At 44.4% G+C, this 15,716-nt stretch overlaps 1 protein-coding gene across 1 annotated transcript; it reads right to left on the minus strand.

Moving 5' to 3' along the window:
- Window positions 1-264: 264 nt before the first annotated feature.
- LOC128298284 (connectin-like) lies at window positions 265-15,084 on the minus strand. Its single transcript, XM_053034029.1, has 4 exons — window positions 15,050-15,084; window positions 5,526-6,426; window positions 5,228-5,444; window positions 265-797 (listed from the first exon to the last, which is right to left on the minus strand). The coding sequence occupies exons 2-4, from the start codon at window positions 6,381-6,383 to the stop codon at window positions 265-267; spliced, it is 1,608 nt and encodes a 535-aa protein (XP_052889989.1). The 5' UTR covers window positions 6,384-6,426; window positions 15,050-15,084.
- Window positions 15,085-15,716: the final 632 nt, after the last annotated feature.

Below are 15,716 nucleotides of genomic sequence, written 5' to 3' on the forward strand. Positions count from 1 at the left end.
GCAAATCATCGATTTGCTACTCAGATCTAACATCGTTATTTACACCAGGTTTTTGCTTTTCCCCTCTGCATTCGGCAGCCACCGTGCCGCGCATGTTCTTTCTTAACTTTCAAAACAATAGCACGCCCCAGAGCAATGAAACTTGAGATCCTGTTGATTAAACGAAATGTCTACACGAGAGTCATATACACGCACGACCCATCCTGTTCATACCTGCTGCATAAGATAGTCGGTCAACGTTGGTTAGTGGTGCTGCTTCCAAAACTAACATCTTCGCCCGTACCGCGCTAGGGAGAGCAGAGAACACATACCTAGCAATACCACCGAGCGTATGCAAGTCGAACCCTCGCTCGTGGCCGTCACCGATGAACGCCAGCCCATATCGAGCCCGATCGATTCGCGCGATAGCGGTAGTTCCGTCGGTTCGTCCAGCTCCTTCGGACAGGGTAGAATAGTGTCCTTCCGTAGCTTCATCAGTGCGATGGGTTGCAGTTGGCTCTTGTCCGGGCCACCGTCGGGAGCGGATCGGCTCGAGCTGACCTTCTTCTGCAGCACTACACCCGGCTTTCGGTGCCCCGTGTCGTCGTAGTAGTCCTCGTCGAACAGGATAGTGTCCGGCGGTTGGCTGCGGCCAAACTCTTTCAGCTGGTTGTGCGTTAGCGATGGCGTTCCGTAGATGCCTTTGATGTCGTACAGACATTCCACGTGCTGCAGTGTGTACCGGAGGTCCTCGTTTTTGGTGTTGTTCCGTAGATCAAACAGCCACAGCAGCCGACAGTCGCACAGAAATCGGTTGTCTGTGGAGAAATCAAGAAGCAAATAGGACGTTGAGGCGAGCAGTGCATTGTTAAGTAGCCAAGATAAACAAATGCAATGAAAAATAAACAAAGAATTTTATGTTTGTAACTATTAGTGGGGATGGTGTTATGGATATGTCCTTATCTAACAAAATATGACGGATTAAAACAACTTTTTTCCATTAGAAACGTGCCAGCAGTTGTGTTTTACAATGGTGGCGCTCCGCTCGCGAAACTACGGTATTTTAATCGCCTAAATGTATGCAATTTGTTTTACATTCAACGAAATATGCAGAGAATAGAAATGTGAGCAATATGTTATAAAACATATTTAGTTCATTTAGAAGAGAATATTAATTACTGTTTAACTCAATGGATTTCGTGTAAAACATTTGCTAAATGAAATGATCTCTTTACACAATTTTACCCCAAATTGTTTTTTCATTATTTGCGCTGCTTCAATTGTCGTTTGGTGAACCCCTTTTTTATTTCAATTCATTAGGGCATAATAATACAATTAAGACATTGTGAAAGACCATTTTCTCGATTATTTTGAACACTTTTGAAGCATAAGGCTTCTCAGAACGAAAGAAAGCGTTCTCTATTGCAAGTAACCACCCTCATCGACACCATCGGCTGCCAACACCGAGGTGACGCGCAAACCCCTTGCTGCATTCTTGACAGTTTGGCACGCTGGCGAAATTCGATCATAAACTCCGACCTGCCAAAACGCAAGGTGAACGGAAGACGAAACTGTCTGTTAACTTTTGGGCACGCTGCCAGCCGCGAACGGTAACCCGAACTTCACCCTGCGATGGGTGCTTTTCGCTTTCTTTCGAACACTGCCGGGTTGCTGGGATCGGTTTTTTGAAGGGCGCTGTAAAAGCCAAACGTTTAAAGCATGCCACAACGAGACCAATAAGTAGCCAGTACCACAAAAAAAAAAAAAAGGTAGAGAGAGCGAGTAATGTAAAAACGGTGTTACCGACCTTCAGCAATCGGGGCGGTGGTGTGTTGTATTCTGTCCATCATGTTTTTTTTCTGTTACGGTACTGCTGTCCGTCATGGAGGGAGGAGATGTAAACTGGCAGCATTTATTGCAAACCACCCCACAGAGAGAGCTTCGCTTGCCACTTTGCTTGGCTTGTTTGGCGAGATGAAACCAATTGCGTCCCACAAGGAAATCCATCAATAGTCAGGCAGGTTTGGTGCAAGTTTCGGTTCAGTTTCTGATTTGTTATTTTGCAGCATTATCGCGGATGAAGTTTTCGTCTTCCGGAACGTGCGCGAATGGAACAACCCGTTCCCGGGGGAAAAGTTTTGCCGCTTGTGCCGTTGTGTTCTAGGTGTTGGCGCTTGGTTGAAGGTGAAACAGGCCAGGTTGTGGCAAACGTTCAAACCGGTAGGAAAACTGCTCGCCATAATCGCACGCAAAGTTTATCGCGTTTTTGCCACGGTTGACGGGGTGGGTTTTGCAATTGAAGCATGATTGATTTCAGCTGTCAGGAGCGCACCGACAAGCTTGGGCCGGTACATTTATTAAATCAATATTTTGAAAGTTCACTGAACGGCTCGGGAAGCGAAATTGGTAAAATAAAATTGGCACAAAGCTCAACTTCATCGTGGAAAGTTTGGGATCCAACCGATGCAGGGGAAAGCAATCAACCTAAGGCAAACCCGTGGCACTATTTAATAATCGAAGATATGGTCAATGTTGAAGGTTGATTGGGTGAGCGTGAGTCCCTGTACACTTGACACGAGCCAGCCACGGCTCTCAACGGCATCGGCTGTGCAATGCTGTGGCACAACTTTTCGTCATTTCTGCATGGGAAAGTATTTTTTTTTCTTCCCCAGTCCACTTCATTCCCTGGAGGAGTTTCGGGCATCAGGGCATACCGGGACCGGACAGTGGTGGTGATCGTGAACGGGTGTCGGCAACATGCCATTGACGTTGAGATGATGATTCACCGGGCCACCGGCCGGTGGAAAAGTTTATTTAGCTTTTACGGCTAATGGAAATTTAAATGAACTCAAAAACTGTATGTTGCAGGCCAGAACTAAGCACTCGGCAGGTGTGTGTGTGTGTGGAAAAGAGAGAGAGAGAAAATTGAAAGAGGGAGGCAAAGAAAAACTCCCACACACCGATGGTTAATGAAAACGATGATTGATGGTAGTGAGTTTCCACCGGACGTTGGATCGTGCACCAGGTTGAGCTTGGTTTTGCTAATGTGAGCCCATCGTGCGTTTTGCGGTCAACTTGCCGAGTGTCCAAAATGGGTTTCCAGTACTGGTCTCTTTTTTTTTTCTCGGGTCATTTTCCCAGGGACCGGCAATTTCCATGTACACGAGTGACAGTTTTCTCCCATCAACCGGGCAAAGTTGGTAATTGTGATTGATGTTGGAGTGATTTTTTGTCTTCCCTTTTTTTTAAAAAAAAAAGCATCATAAAAGGCAGGGCTGTTATATAATTCACCAGTCGGGAATCGGGGGGTTGATATGATAGGGTAAGGTGAAACTTTTTCCAAATGCCCCAAGCACTAGCACAGAAACCCATCTCAACGCAGTGACACAATGAGTAGAAAATGGAGAAAAGTGGCCGGGGCGATAAAATAACAGAACCACATAGCTTGAGCGGAAAAACCACCAACTAACTAAACAATCCAAAAAGACCACTTCATCCATAATCAAGAAGCGAATGATGAGTGCTGCGAGGATGGTATTTTTTTTTTTACCTCGCTCATGACCACGGACCCAAAATGTGTTATTTCTGTTAATTAAAATACAATTGCAATGTGTGCCTGTTGGTGGGGCGATCCTTCGTGATCATGCTGCTTGAATTATTCCTTTCCATGTTTTCACCGATGGTGCCGAAACCTTTCCGTCGGTCGCTTAACATTGCAAATGGTATGAATGATGAGATGAATTTAAATTAAATTTAAAATTATGCATTAAACCGGTGAGACAGCACTGTACGGGGAGGGAAAAAAACGCGAAAAAACCCATAAGCCTACCGATGCCGTACCGTGCAGTTCGCATGGAAAGTTAATTTCCTTTGAAACGTATTCATCGTCCGCAAAATGTGTCGCCTACGTGTCACCCGCTGATCAAACGGAACGTGAGTGTGTATGAGAACCAGATTGGTCTTTGATCTTTTCCCCCCAGCTTACTGGCGACTGACCAGTTCTTTCAAAACCACCTCACGCCATCACATATTGGTTGATGGAGGAGTAATAAATTACTTTTTTCCTCATTAGTTGTGTTATTTCTTCTTTACAACGCACCGCCGCCATATGCGATGAAAACCGGTTGAAGATGAATTTCAAACAGGGCGGGTCCGTATATTATTAAATTTCTCCAGCTCAACCGATCAAAGGGATTATGATGCTGGTGTGTACACCGGGGACAATAAGGACAAGCACTCACGCACACTGCTGGGCTTGGGCTCATTACAGTTGACTGCTGAGAGTTGCGTTGGCTGGACGTATCGCTGGATGATCGAATGCGTACCATTTGCAATTGCCCACTGGAATTTGGGGAAAATTTTTCCGAATTATATTCAAACGAAGGGGTAGATGGTGTGTTGAAGTTCATCATCATACAGGTATGCAATAAAAGTTTATTTGAACTTTTGGCATAGTTGCTGTGGAGCTCCACCGTACTGAAGCTGGGCAACGTAAAGCTTTTTACCAACAAGCAATTACTCAGAACGACCATGCATGCAATAGTGCCTGATGTACCTAGCATTGAATAGTTCATTAGAAGCTGTGTAAACTGTATGAAGTCGATTAACTTGTTGCGAAGCATTTCAAATCATCAATTGCATACCTTTAGGCGCATTGTCGTATGGAATGAGGTTTGAAGGAAAAACATGTTTCGATAGTCTTATGCAAAGATTGTCAGTGTTTTCATGCTTTCAGTTATGTGATTTTATTTTCATATAATGAAATTCAATGGAATTTTCTATCTTCTCAATTCGATAGACGATAAACAGGTATTCGGTACGCTCCATTCCAGGTAGTTTTCGAACAAGATGGGCTTGGTGACACAGAATTCGTACCATTCATTACTTAAAGGTTAGCTACAGAACTTTATTATACTTTTAAGCTTCCAGGTGAATGGAAACTATTTCAAAAGTAGGCTACCCAAACGACACGCGAGCGGAAATGGGATTCTCCCCATGCAGATGGGGCTCCCCAAGTGGTCGTAAAACAAAACAGGATCCCCTTTTTTGAGGTCACACCATCAAAAGCCCGGAGGCACAAACGAATGCTACAGTTTACTCCCGGCTCCAGAAACCCATTGTGACACTAATTGGGTTGAGATTTTTGCACGTGTGCTTCGAAAACCCGGCACATTGTTCCCTTTCTCATCTGGCGCGGCTCACGCGACGCATCGGAGATATAAAACTTTCCTTCCCCTTAATAGCGTACCTTTGAGATGAAGAATGGCCGTACTGTTGACTAGGTTGTCCATTAGTGGCAGGAAGTTGTTGTACGTAATCGTTTCCAGCTGATTGGAGTTCAGGTTGAGATTCAGCACGGCTGGGACGCCGGTGAAGATGCCTCGCTCGAGCCGCTTTAACCGATTGTTCTCCAGGTTGAGCTTCCGCAGGTTGTTCAGCCCGTCGAATGCACGGGCTGATAGTTTCTGTGGTACGAAACGAAAGGAGACAGCGAAAAATGCAATTAAAAAGGGACCAATATGGGCTATAAAAGTGACGTTCGCTACCTCGATCTGGTTGTGATCTAGATCCAGCTCCTGCAGACTCCACAGTTCCGCGAAGATTGTGTCACCGATGAAGGTCAGGCTGTTGGCCGTCAGCTTTAGTATTCTTAGGTTACCGAGGCCTTTGAAAATTTCACGCGTCAGCACAGATATCTGGTTCGATTCGAGCTTCAGCTCGTCCAGGCTGGTCAGGTAAACGAACACGTCGTCGTGCAGCATGGAGAGATTGTTGAAGTCCAGGTTCAGCTTGCGCAACGCGGGCAGATGTACGAGCGCTTCCTTGTCTAGCTCGAGTATCTCGTTACGCTCCAGGTTGATCTCCTCCAGGAACGGATGGTTGGCAAACGCGAACGGATGTACGATGCGGATCTGGTTCTTGTGCAGCGTCACATTGCGTAGCTCGGTCAGATTGCCAAACGCGTAGTTGAGCAGGTCCGGTATCACGCCGTACTCGATCGTAAGCTGCTTGAGGTACTTGAGCGTGTGCAGTACGTCCGAGGGGATGTAGGCCAGGTTACCGATCTTCTGCACCGTAATCTTCAACTGCTCCAGCGTGGACTGTGTCTGGAAGGCGAGCCAGTTGGTGTCCTTGCGCGGTAGCTCCTTGCTAAAGATCCAACAGTTTGCCTTCTGTGCTTTCACGTGCGGATCGTCTGGTGAGCAGTGGCAGACCAGCTTCATCTCCCGATCGCCGGAACAGAGGTTCATTAGTGGCGATGGAATTATCATCTGGGGCAGTGCAGGCGGTGAAGCCTTTGCCTTCTTGACATCCTTCTCGCGGTATCGACTCTCGATCGGACTGGTGACGATGCACAGCACCAGCAGCGCTAGCGTCAGATTCTGATATGTCGCAGATACCATCGTGAGAGGAGAAGTTTGTCACGTTGTCTAGGAACAGTTTTGCCTGTGCCAGAGTAGAAAATGATGTAAAAAAAACTGTGAGAAACAAAATGACAAGCTAAGTTCACCGCAGGAAAATGCTAATTAAATTTGATTTCACCACGTACAGTATACGAGGTTGGCGGTTGATTATACGAGGAAACCAGAATGTGCTGCTCGAAAGTTATTGAAACGTAGAATTCGTGAGCAAATTCCGCTTAGGCAGGCATTCATCCGAATATTGCATAAGCGTTGTTTTGCTCGCAATTCAAAGAATCCACTTGAACCAGAGCGACGTGTTGTTGGTGGGCAGTTAGTGGAAGCGGATGCATGTAATTCACTTGTTTATGACAATCAAATTCAACAACGCCTGCTATGGTACTAATTTTGCGTATGTTATTGAATGTTATTGAACAACAATGGAATACGTGTTTTGGGGCGTACTAATGAAAATTTGCAACCACAATTGGCACCATACTGTGCAATATAGTTTTCAATGTGGTGAAAATGTGGGTTTGATAGAATCTCGCATCAAAGCTCATCTAGAATGGTGTTGTAACAAACATTACAATAAAAATTTCCGTTTCATGCATTCGATTTCATACAATGTTGTCATCCCAAAAGGAATTCCTTAACAATTTTGACATTAAAAAGCATGAAATATGATGATGTTTTTGTTGAATACTTTTCAAACGCCTCGAAATTTTGCAATCCGTCTAGATTGCCTAGTCACCTTAAAGAATTTTCTTTACCATTGGTCCATTTTTATGCAACAGTTTGACGTGAAAATGTTACTTGTCGAGACAAAAAAAACAATTTTTATACATTTTATAGTCTCATGCGTCATAAAAAGCGGTCGAAAAAATAAAAAATGCCCATGTTGCTTAGCTGTCAGTTCCTATCCCTAGCCCATTCAAACTTGTTATCGATTGTGCAACAAGCGATAAGATATGAAGTTGACAAAACAATGAACAAACAACAAACGTTACTTCTTCGCTTAGCAGAAAAATGGCGAAAGCTCCCAACAAAACAATCTACTTCAGATGCAAGGCAATGAGCAACCGAATGGGGCCACGGACTGTCGGTTGGAAAAGACTCGCGAGTATGACATAGTGAGAGCGTACCACAGTCAGGCGTACCTCCCCGAAAAAGGAAAAGCCAATGAACAGCTTTATTATGAAAGTAATTTCCGGTTCCAGACCGAGTGGCGCCGAGATTGTAGCGTAACGAACGGGAGGCACTATTTGTTTCTTGCCCAGAACGAGTTGGTGTGATTCGTTTTGATAAAAATTGATCAGAACAGATGTGTTAAACGTTTAAAATGTTGAAGTTAACGTTAGTGGTTAACTAACCTATGTTAGTTAAGTTAAACGTTGAAAATAAAGTTATTTTCGAACAATTTATTATCACGATTGCTTTTGAAGCTACGCTTGTCACAATGGGTCTGCAAGGAAAAATGTTATTTCAAAAGATATTTAAATTTCTAAAGATTATGTTGGACACCTACAGTTTTCGAACTGCTAGAAACGAGCTTGAAAATGAATCAGCAGGAAAACTATGGAAGAACTTCGTTTGGTGGGAAGAAAATGATTTCGGCGTTAGTTCTTAAATAAATCTAAGGAACAAAAGGAACAATGGATACGAAGTTCATGAGAATCGCAAGCAAAAGAAAGTGTGGCGAAACGAATCGGCACCATTCCACGGGCCGAACCGAAGGGTCAAAGCACGAGATTGGCAATAATTGTATTACAATGGAGAAGATCAAATTGTAATAAAATTTAAATGACGCTTGCCCACCCACCCCGGCCCCGGTATTGACCGACCGTTGAGAAATTTGATCGCCCGCTGAAATATTGGCGCTCGTTTACACTTTATTCTCTTCCAAATTACGTGCTGCGAACCGCCCCTTGGTTCCGGCCACTTCCGCTTCCGGCGAACGTAAATCAACCGGACAGTGTGTGTGTTCGAAGGGTGGAAAAAATCGTAGCACCCGAAAAAGGAAACACAAATTTGCAAAAAGGCACCGCATTGTTCGCGCAAGTGCGGCCAAGATTTTGTGGAGTGTGTAACGGCAGAACGGCATATTGATGAGATGAGATTTCGCCGCACGATGAAGTTGTGCGCATCATTGTGAGCATTTATTTATCATTGCTCCGGACGCCTGAATGTATGCTTCCGGATTGCTTGCCCGCTACGAGCGCCCGTCTGCTGTTGATGGTTTGCGCCCGGAACTGCGTCGGATAGGAGATTGAAGGCTCAGTGGTCTGTCTTTACCATGCGGACCGCGGACAGAATGTTTGATGGTGTATGTAAAGCATAGTGGGCTATAGAAGGCTTGTAAGCGTGGGGCCGTTCTCCTCACCTTCATGCTCACCGTGTGCGGTAGCAGTATTGCTAAAGCTTTCGCATTTTATTCTCGGTCGACCATTCGCTATCCTCTATCCATGCTTCCGTTTGAAAATGCTTTTTGCTTCCAGCGGCAGCATCTTCTTCCTTTAGCCATCATCGGATTGAATTGGCCTTCAGAGTGATGAATATTCTGCAAAAGTAAAGCGCTCGCAAGATGAGCAGTCAAACGATGATTGAGCATAAAATTGCTCTGTTCTGCTCTGGGTCCGCATCACCGGGAAAGAGCCGTGTGTTAGGGCTGCGAAAGACGCAGAGCACTGCTCGCCAACACACACAGCGCAGCAGGCCGTTTCTTTTATTTTCGTTTGGTCAGTGGTCCGGAAGCAGCAAAGTGGTGCGGCTACTTGCCAATTCGGATTGATTTATTTCCGGTCGTCTGACCCGGTGTCTTGACTTTTACTGCTCTCGGTCCAGCCGGTCAGTTCCACCGAACCGGCCAGCATGGGTTCGATGTGGTGCATGCGGTTTTTCTTCGATTGTTTCACGATGTTTCGCTTCATTTTTATTTGCTTTGCCGGTGCTGGTGCTATGATGAAGCCATGCTATCAAATCGTTCCGCACGGATGGCGTGCGGGAAATTGGAAGGAGCGGAAGCTACACCGTGCGAGTGCCGAGAAAAAGACAAGGAAATTGTTGATTGATAAGGATCAACCTCCCGCTGGGACGCTGGGAAACATCGCTGGGCGGCGGGTTGCCTCGGCCCAGAGAAACTCTCGAGGGGAAACCGACTGAATTAATCACACGCAAGGAAGGTGGAAAACTAATTAAATTATGGTTGCAAATCAATCCACACGGCATATCATTAGTGATTTCTTTCTCTTATTATTACAAGCATCGTTATTGCCATTCCGGGGGAAAATAATTAACTACATTCCTAGTGGCGATGGTTCGTGGAGCACTGTATAATGGGTATGAATTAGAAGCGAATGAATTTTAATTGATGAATGAATTGTCTGGCCAACATTGCGCTAATGCATATTTCATACAAAAGCAAACACAGTTTATCGATGATAGTAATAATAATAATGATGACTTTTATGGTGGTGCTATTATGCAGTTTATTTTGCACATATTTGCACATTCCGTTGACGTTCGCGCAACTTTTCCAAACCGTGAGTGGATTGTGTGTGTGTGTGTCTGTGTGTGGTATCCATTAAGAGACAGGACGTGCGGTGGCTACCATTCAACGAGCATATAGAATGCATCCGAATGGCACCATAATAAATGTGACTACTTACGTTCGGCACTAAGCCATATTACTGTCCTTTCACCGATGCGCTAGCAATGTACCTTGCGCTCTTCTTTTTTTTTGGTTTTACACAACATTTCCCTTCCCACCATCGCTGCACGGGCATGGGCGAGAAAACTTCATAAACACAATTACGAAGCAATTTGGCATCGATCCACTCGCCACGAACTGCTGCTACTGGTCGATGCTGTTTTACGACATGGCCGCGTGTGCTTTCGACTGTGCCAAAATACGTGCCCCCGCTGCAATGTCTGCAACGAAATTGTAATTTCTTGCACTTTTCTCCCCCCCCCCCCCCCCCCCCCCCCCGGGAGAAAGTTGATCGTAATAAACGATGACCTGATGACTCCCGGGCGAGAAAGGATGTCTGTCAACGGACGGGGCCCAAGATGGTCGGTGCGTTTGCATGTGTACGTGAATGCATTTTGCCATATCGTTAGACGTTGGTCGGAGAGCTTTGAGTGGTGGAAATGGTTACGCGCATGCATTTCATGTGTTTGTCGTTCACCCGGGAGAATCGCAACTTGTTTTAGTGATGATCTTAATTGTACTACAAATTTAAGTGGATGGTTAACGCTGTTATACTTAAAAATTATTTTATATAACTAAAGTTCAATGTAAATTAGCTACAGAAAAATTACAGCAGCATGGAAAAGTCGTTTCAACCGAATACGCTTAGTGTTAGACAGTTTGATACTAGGATATGTCTGCATGATTGTAAACCTTAGTCGAGACTTTGCTTGATAGTCGTTAGAGTTTATCAACGATGAGGTTTATACTTTAGGAATCGTCTAGTATGTAAATCAAACGAATGTTCAATAGCAAGAGCTTTCGTTCACAAACAATAAATTACCTATTAGTAGATACTTCATTGGTAATCCAATACTATGGGTGGTATAAATGGGCTTCAAGAGTTTCCTAGTATGTACCGTATTTTAGCGTGTATAACGACCTCCTTTTAGGTCAAAAATGTCAAGTCCAATAAAGGGGGTCATTATACAAGGACAGTAACTTTTCCGTTCTAACTTTATGGATTAAAGGTCGTTTTGTTAAAATAAAAGGATGGGTGGATAAAACAAGAATGAATCTGTGGTTTAAACAAAATTTAAGACCTGGAGCTCTTATGAAAAATCAGCAATGCTAGTGAGCAATGCACGATGCAATTAGTGGTCATCTACCAGCAGAAGTTAAACAAATTGTTCCTCAAAACAAAACGATTCTGGAAGTTTTTCCTGGAGTTCTAATCAGTCAGCTGCAACCACAACCGTTTAAGGGTATGATAAGAGAAGAATGGAGTAAGTGGATACAAGGGGCTGAATCGAATCTGACTCCTTCAGGAAGAATAAGTAAAAACCCACCATTGCAGCGATCTGACAACGGGTCCTTAATGTATGGAGCGGTGTCTATGAAGTGATTGTCGTCAAATCCTTTCAAAAAAGCGAAATCAGTAAAAATATTGATGAGACGGAGGATCATGCAATTTATAAAGATAGTGATGACGGGGATGATGACTACGGAAATGGGGTTGAAAACACCAGAGAAGGCGATATGAAAGTATATTATGAACTGTAATGTTCAAACTTAAATGTAACAATAAAATTGTTCCAATTGTTTTAAAACAAGAAATAAAATCTTGTTTTTTTAAAAATCTTGGATAATTTATCTAGGGGGTCGTTATACACGCTAAAATACGGTAACCTGATTGGTTGTCATTATTACTACACTACACTGGCAGTACACTTAGCCTAGACAAGTTTGCGACAAAGTTTGGCTCGAGAGCAGCTATTCGTTTTATGTCAAGTTTTCAACAATTTTGCCACTAGTAGTAATTGTATTTAAAAGAGGCCCTGTTGGTTTGACGGTAACGGCGCCGGTCTTTACACGAACTGACTTGACCAATTTACCGTACGCGGGGCTGAATGTCAAGCTGCGGTTGAATAAAGTCACAGAAAACCAGAAATAGTATCCCCAGACTTTTTGAGGTTATTGTGCCGATAAAGGAAAAGAATAAGAAGTAACGGCATTTAAGCCTTAATATTCAATTATTAGTGTTAAAAAAAGCAAAAGTACGCTTGAAGCTTAAAAAAATAGCTTAATTTCCTATATGATCTAATTCCTTTACAAAATTGTTTATTCAGCGATATTTTTATCGACATCCTAGAAAACCGTTTAGAGTCTAATCTGATACTTCCATCAGGAGAAAGCCACCGCTTTCGTTCGAATTTTGGGTTTTTGGAATTTATTACATATGTATTTTTTTTTATTATATTTTGGTCTCTGCTACAAAAAGTTTGCCATCCACTGCCCTAGACTCTTTTGGACCTTGACGTTTTCTTCACTTAAGTATTAATGACCCTGTAAAGATCAAGTCAGCGAATTTTTTTACGGCTTATGGCATTAGCAGGAAATCATTTCCGAAAGGTATACATGAATTGATTTCTTTTAAAGTAACTCTTTGCGACTTTATATTTCGGTGTAACGCTAGAGTGTTAACTATTGTACCATTAAATTGTGCAATGATGGAAGAAATCGTATTTCATAGGCGATATTAGCGCAGAGGTATTTTATTAAACATTTTACTCGGGAATTAGTTGCAGCAGCTAAAACTGTTATCATTTTTCCGGCAGATAAATCCACTCATTGAACTATCGCCGTGATACTCGTTTCCCGTTGGTTTATGTTTGCACATTGTCCAGAGCTATTTTAGACTATTCCACCAGCGGTACGGATACATTTGGAATGCTAGAATGGACCGTCAGCGTGTTTGCTTTTGTGTGTGCCCTCAAACGATGAGCCATTTGCTCCCCTTTTTGACCCGGCTACCATTCACAGCATCTTTCTTTGTGTACGGTACCAGCGAAATGGTAGCAGAAGCATTAGCTGGCGTGCGCGCGCGCGCGCACGCTTTCTCGCCCCCCGTTTTTACTGCAGCGCTCCGTCAGTGCGCTTCACTAAAGCGCATAAACTAATGGCCGCCGTGAGTCGTTCATTTTATTGCCATTCGTCCGGTGCTAGCGGTACTTCTGTGGCCTGCTCAGCGTGTTCGGCGTTGGGAGCCGCCGGGTGTGAGCGAGCTTTTATGGCATCGTGGCGTCTCCCGGCCGCTTCCCGTTGCATACCGTCACGCGCAGTCCCGCAGGACAATTTGTGCTAAAAATGTTGCCCCACCGGGAACGATACCTTCGGAGTGTGCTGGAAGTTGGCCAAACATAGACAATAATTGCCGACCGAAAAATGTGCCCCAAACCTTGGAGCGCGATTATGATTGCGCTGTGCTCACCTGAGGCTTTGTTCCGCTTTAGCCTCCCCCCCCAACCGACTTGCACCGATGTGGCTGCCGGGGGAGCGCTGCCCCAAACAAAGAGCTGTCCGGGGATGATTTTAAGAGCTGTTTCGCGACCGGTTAGTAAGACTCAATAACCATTTTCCATAAATATCATCCTACTCGCCCATTCCCGGCCCGCGCCGGGGAAAGGTACCGCTGGATTAAAATGGGGCGCATCGGTACTTTGTTGGTGAGGAACCGGTTGACAGCGGACACCGGAAATTGCTCGACAGAATGGTTCTTGTTGACGGGACGCCGTTTCGCTTCTGCATCAAAAACTTTCCAATTGATTCGGCAGCTCAACTCGGCAGGACGATGGCGGCGGTGTGCCGTCCCTGGAGAAAGGATATCGGGACAGCGCTGGTAGCCGAAATTTATCGCTTCCGTGCCGTGCCGTTGGATGACTTCGTTCCGCTAGCGTGTAATTCCATTATATTGTGGCTGGAGGAGCGCTTTTTGGCAATACGCAATTTCACCATCGTTCGCGGTTTCGCTCGAGAGTGAAGCCCTCTGCTAACGAAAGGCTAACGCCGGTGTCCAACGAGGTTAAGAAGGTTCGTTTTTCCTCGATTTTTTATGATCGCTTTCCCCCAGCAGTGCAGCAGCTTGCTAGTCTTGAGAAAGGCATTTGACAGTGGTCGAGGCTTTTTTTCCGGCCACAATATAGGCCGGCCCTGATCACCCGTGACCGGGTCGCATAGCCTGGATGGGTAAACAACATTTTTCCCATCTTTTCTTTTACCATCTTTACCACCGGTCACGCTTTGATCGCTTTATTGAATTTCAATAATTTTCCATCCCTTCGGTCGGTCGGTCGATTCACTGCAAAACGGTTCGGAAGAGCTGTAGGAGACAGTTTCCCCGGGGGTCGCGGTAAGGTTTGTTTTGCTGCTAGAAGAGTGGCAGAAGTGGAGAAGTGAGATAGACGTTTACAAGACATTTTTATCAATCATAATTGATTGCCCGACCTCCAGCGGGTTTGTTTCCGGGATCGATTTGCTTTTGTGGTAATGCTGTGATTTGCCGAGTTCGGAGAGGAGCCAGAGGCTGTAATCGATACCGTCAAATGCAGATCGAGCATTATGACGTAAGCGTTACCATTCTGAAATTTGCCTAATGTTTTCCATCCTTCTTAGAGTGAGATTCTGCTAGAAGTTGATGTACGGATCAACAGGGATTTTTTTTTCCATTTTGTTTTCATTTACTTAAGAGTTAATTAAAACGTGGTGAGGTATGCTTTAAATAAACTCTCAGTTTTATGGTCAAAATAATATATAACAATTTAATTGGACTTCTAAGTCAATGAGCATATCTTTGCATACATTTAGGCGTCTAGCAGAGCGTTAAATTGACAATTCAATAGCATAACGCTGCAAAGATCTTTATACATTCCAACAGTTATTCTAGCTTCGTAGCATGTCGAGTGTTTTTACATTAAAACATTTACGTAATGATGAAATTAAGGAAAAGAAATTGTGTCTGTCAGAAATTAATACTAATTCATATGATTAGTACAATCTTTTTCTCGGGTCTCAAAACTACTATCGAGCAAAAACTCTACTTCTCTCTACTTCTAGCTCTACTTCTAGCATGTAACACGTTGTAGGATAATATTGGAAATTCCGCCAGCTAATGATAACACCTCAGCCTTTGTTCTTAATTTACCTTCTATCGGGGTTGTTGATTTTTTTTCCTTTCCGTTTTCTCCCGAAGCACACAGAAACGGTGCCTAACGTTGTACCGAGCGATGCCGAGAGCTTAGCGAATAATTGATTCTGCCGATTTGCTGGCGTTAATTAACATGTCTGAAATGAGAAAACGGAAAGGCGAAGGAAAGCGTTAGTACCCGATAGGTAAGCACACTAAACGACGCTGTACGTGAAGCGTCCTTCAATGTTATCGTACAAAGAAAAGGTTCCGAGGTTTCTCCGTGGATGTGCTTGCGATGGAATTGAGTGCTACCGACAACCGGATCGAATGCAGCAACCCGCGCTAGCCAAGTCACACCGCGTTGGATTACTGCATCCAGAAGAGTAATGGTTTAATTCTCTTCATTCCAGCGTGAGCCCATTCATTATCTCCCTCCCAAACTCCTTGGCGTAAAGGTTTCGGGACGGTGCCTGATACCGATCGGGGCATCTTCTTTCTAGGAAGGTCCTTGTCGATGCTAGCGCTCCATCGACGCGCGACTCTCGCCCGGCCACGCATGCCCGCACAGGGAACGCTGATGAGGAGATTTTGACTCATTGTCTTATAAAGCTACATCCAAAATGCACACAGCCACGTACACACCTCGTGTTGTACGATTCCGGGAATAGTGTGTATGAATCTA

The sequence above is a fragment of the Anopheles moucheti genome, chromosome 2 (genome assembly GCF_943734755.1).
Source record: "Anopheles moucheti chromosome 2, idAnoMoucSN_F20_07, whole genome shotgun sequence".
Lineage (NCBI taxonomy): Eukaryota > Metazoa > Arthropoda > Insecta > Diptera > Culicidae > Anopheles > Anopheles moucheti.

What these genes read in the sequence shown, in the direction of transcription:
- LOC128298284 (XM_053034029.1), bottom strand. Translation starts at nt 6,383, where the DNA reads ATGGTATCTGCGACATATCAGAATCTGACGCTAGCGCTGCTGGTGCTG. An exon ending in TAGATCACAACCAGATCGAG is followed by an intron (nt 5,445 to 5,525) that starts GTAGCGAACGTC and finishes TTCGTACCACAG; the next exon opens with AAACTATCAGCCCGTGCATT. An exon ending in GGCCATTCTTCATCTCAAAG is followed by an intron (nt 798 to 5,227) that starts GTACGCTATTAA and finishes ATTTCTCCACAG; the next exon opens with ACAACCGATTTCTGTGCGAC.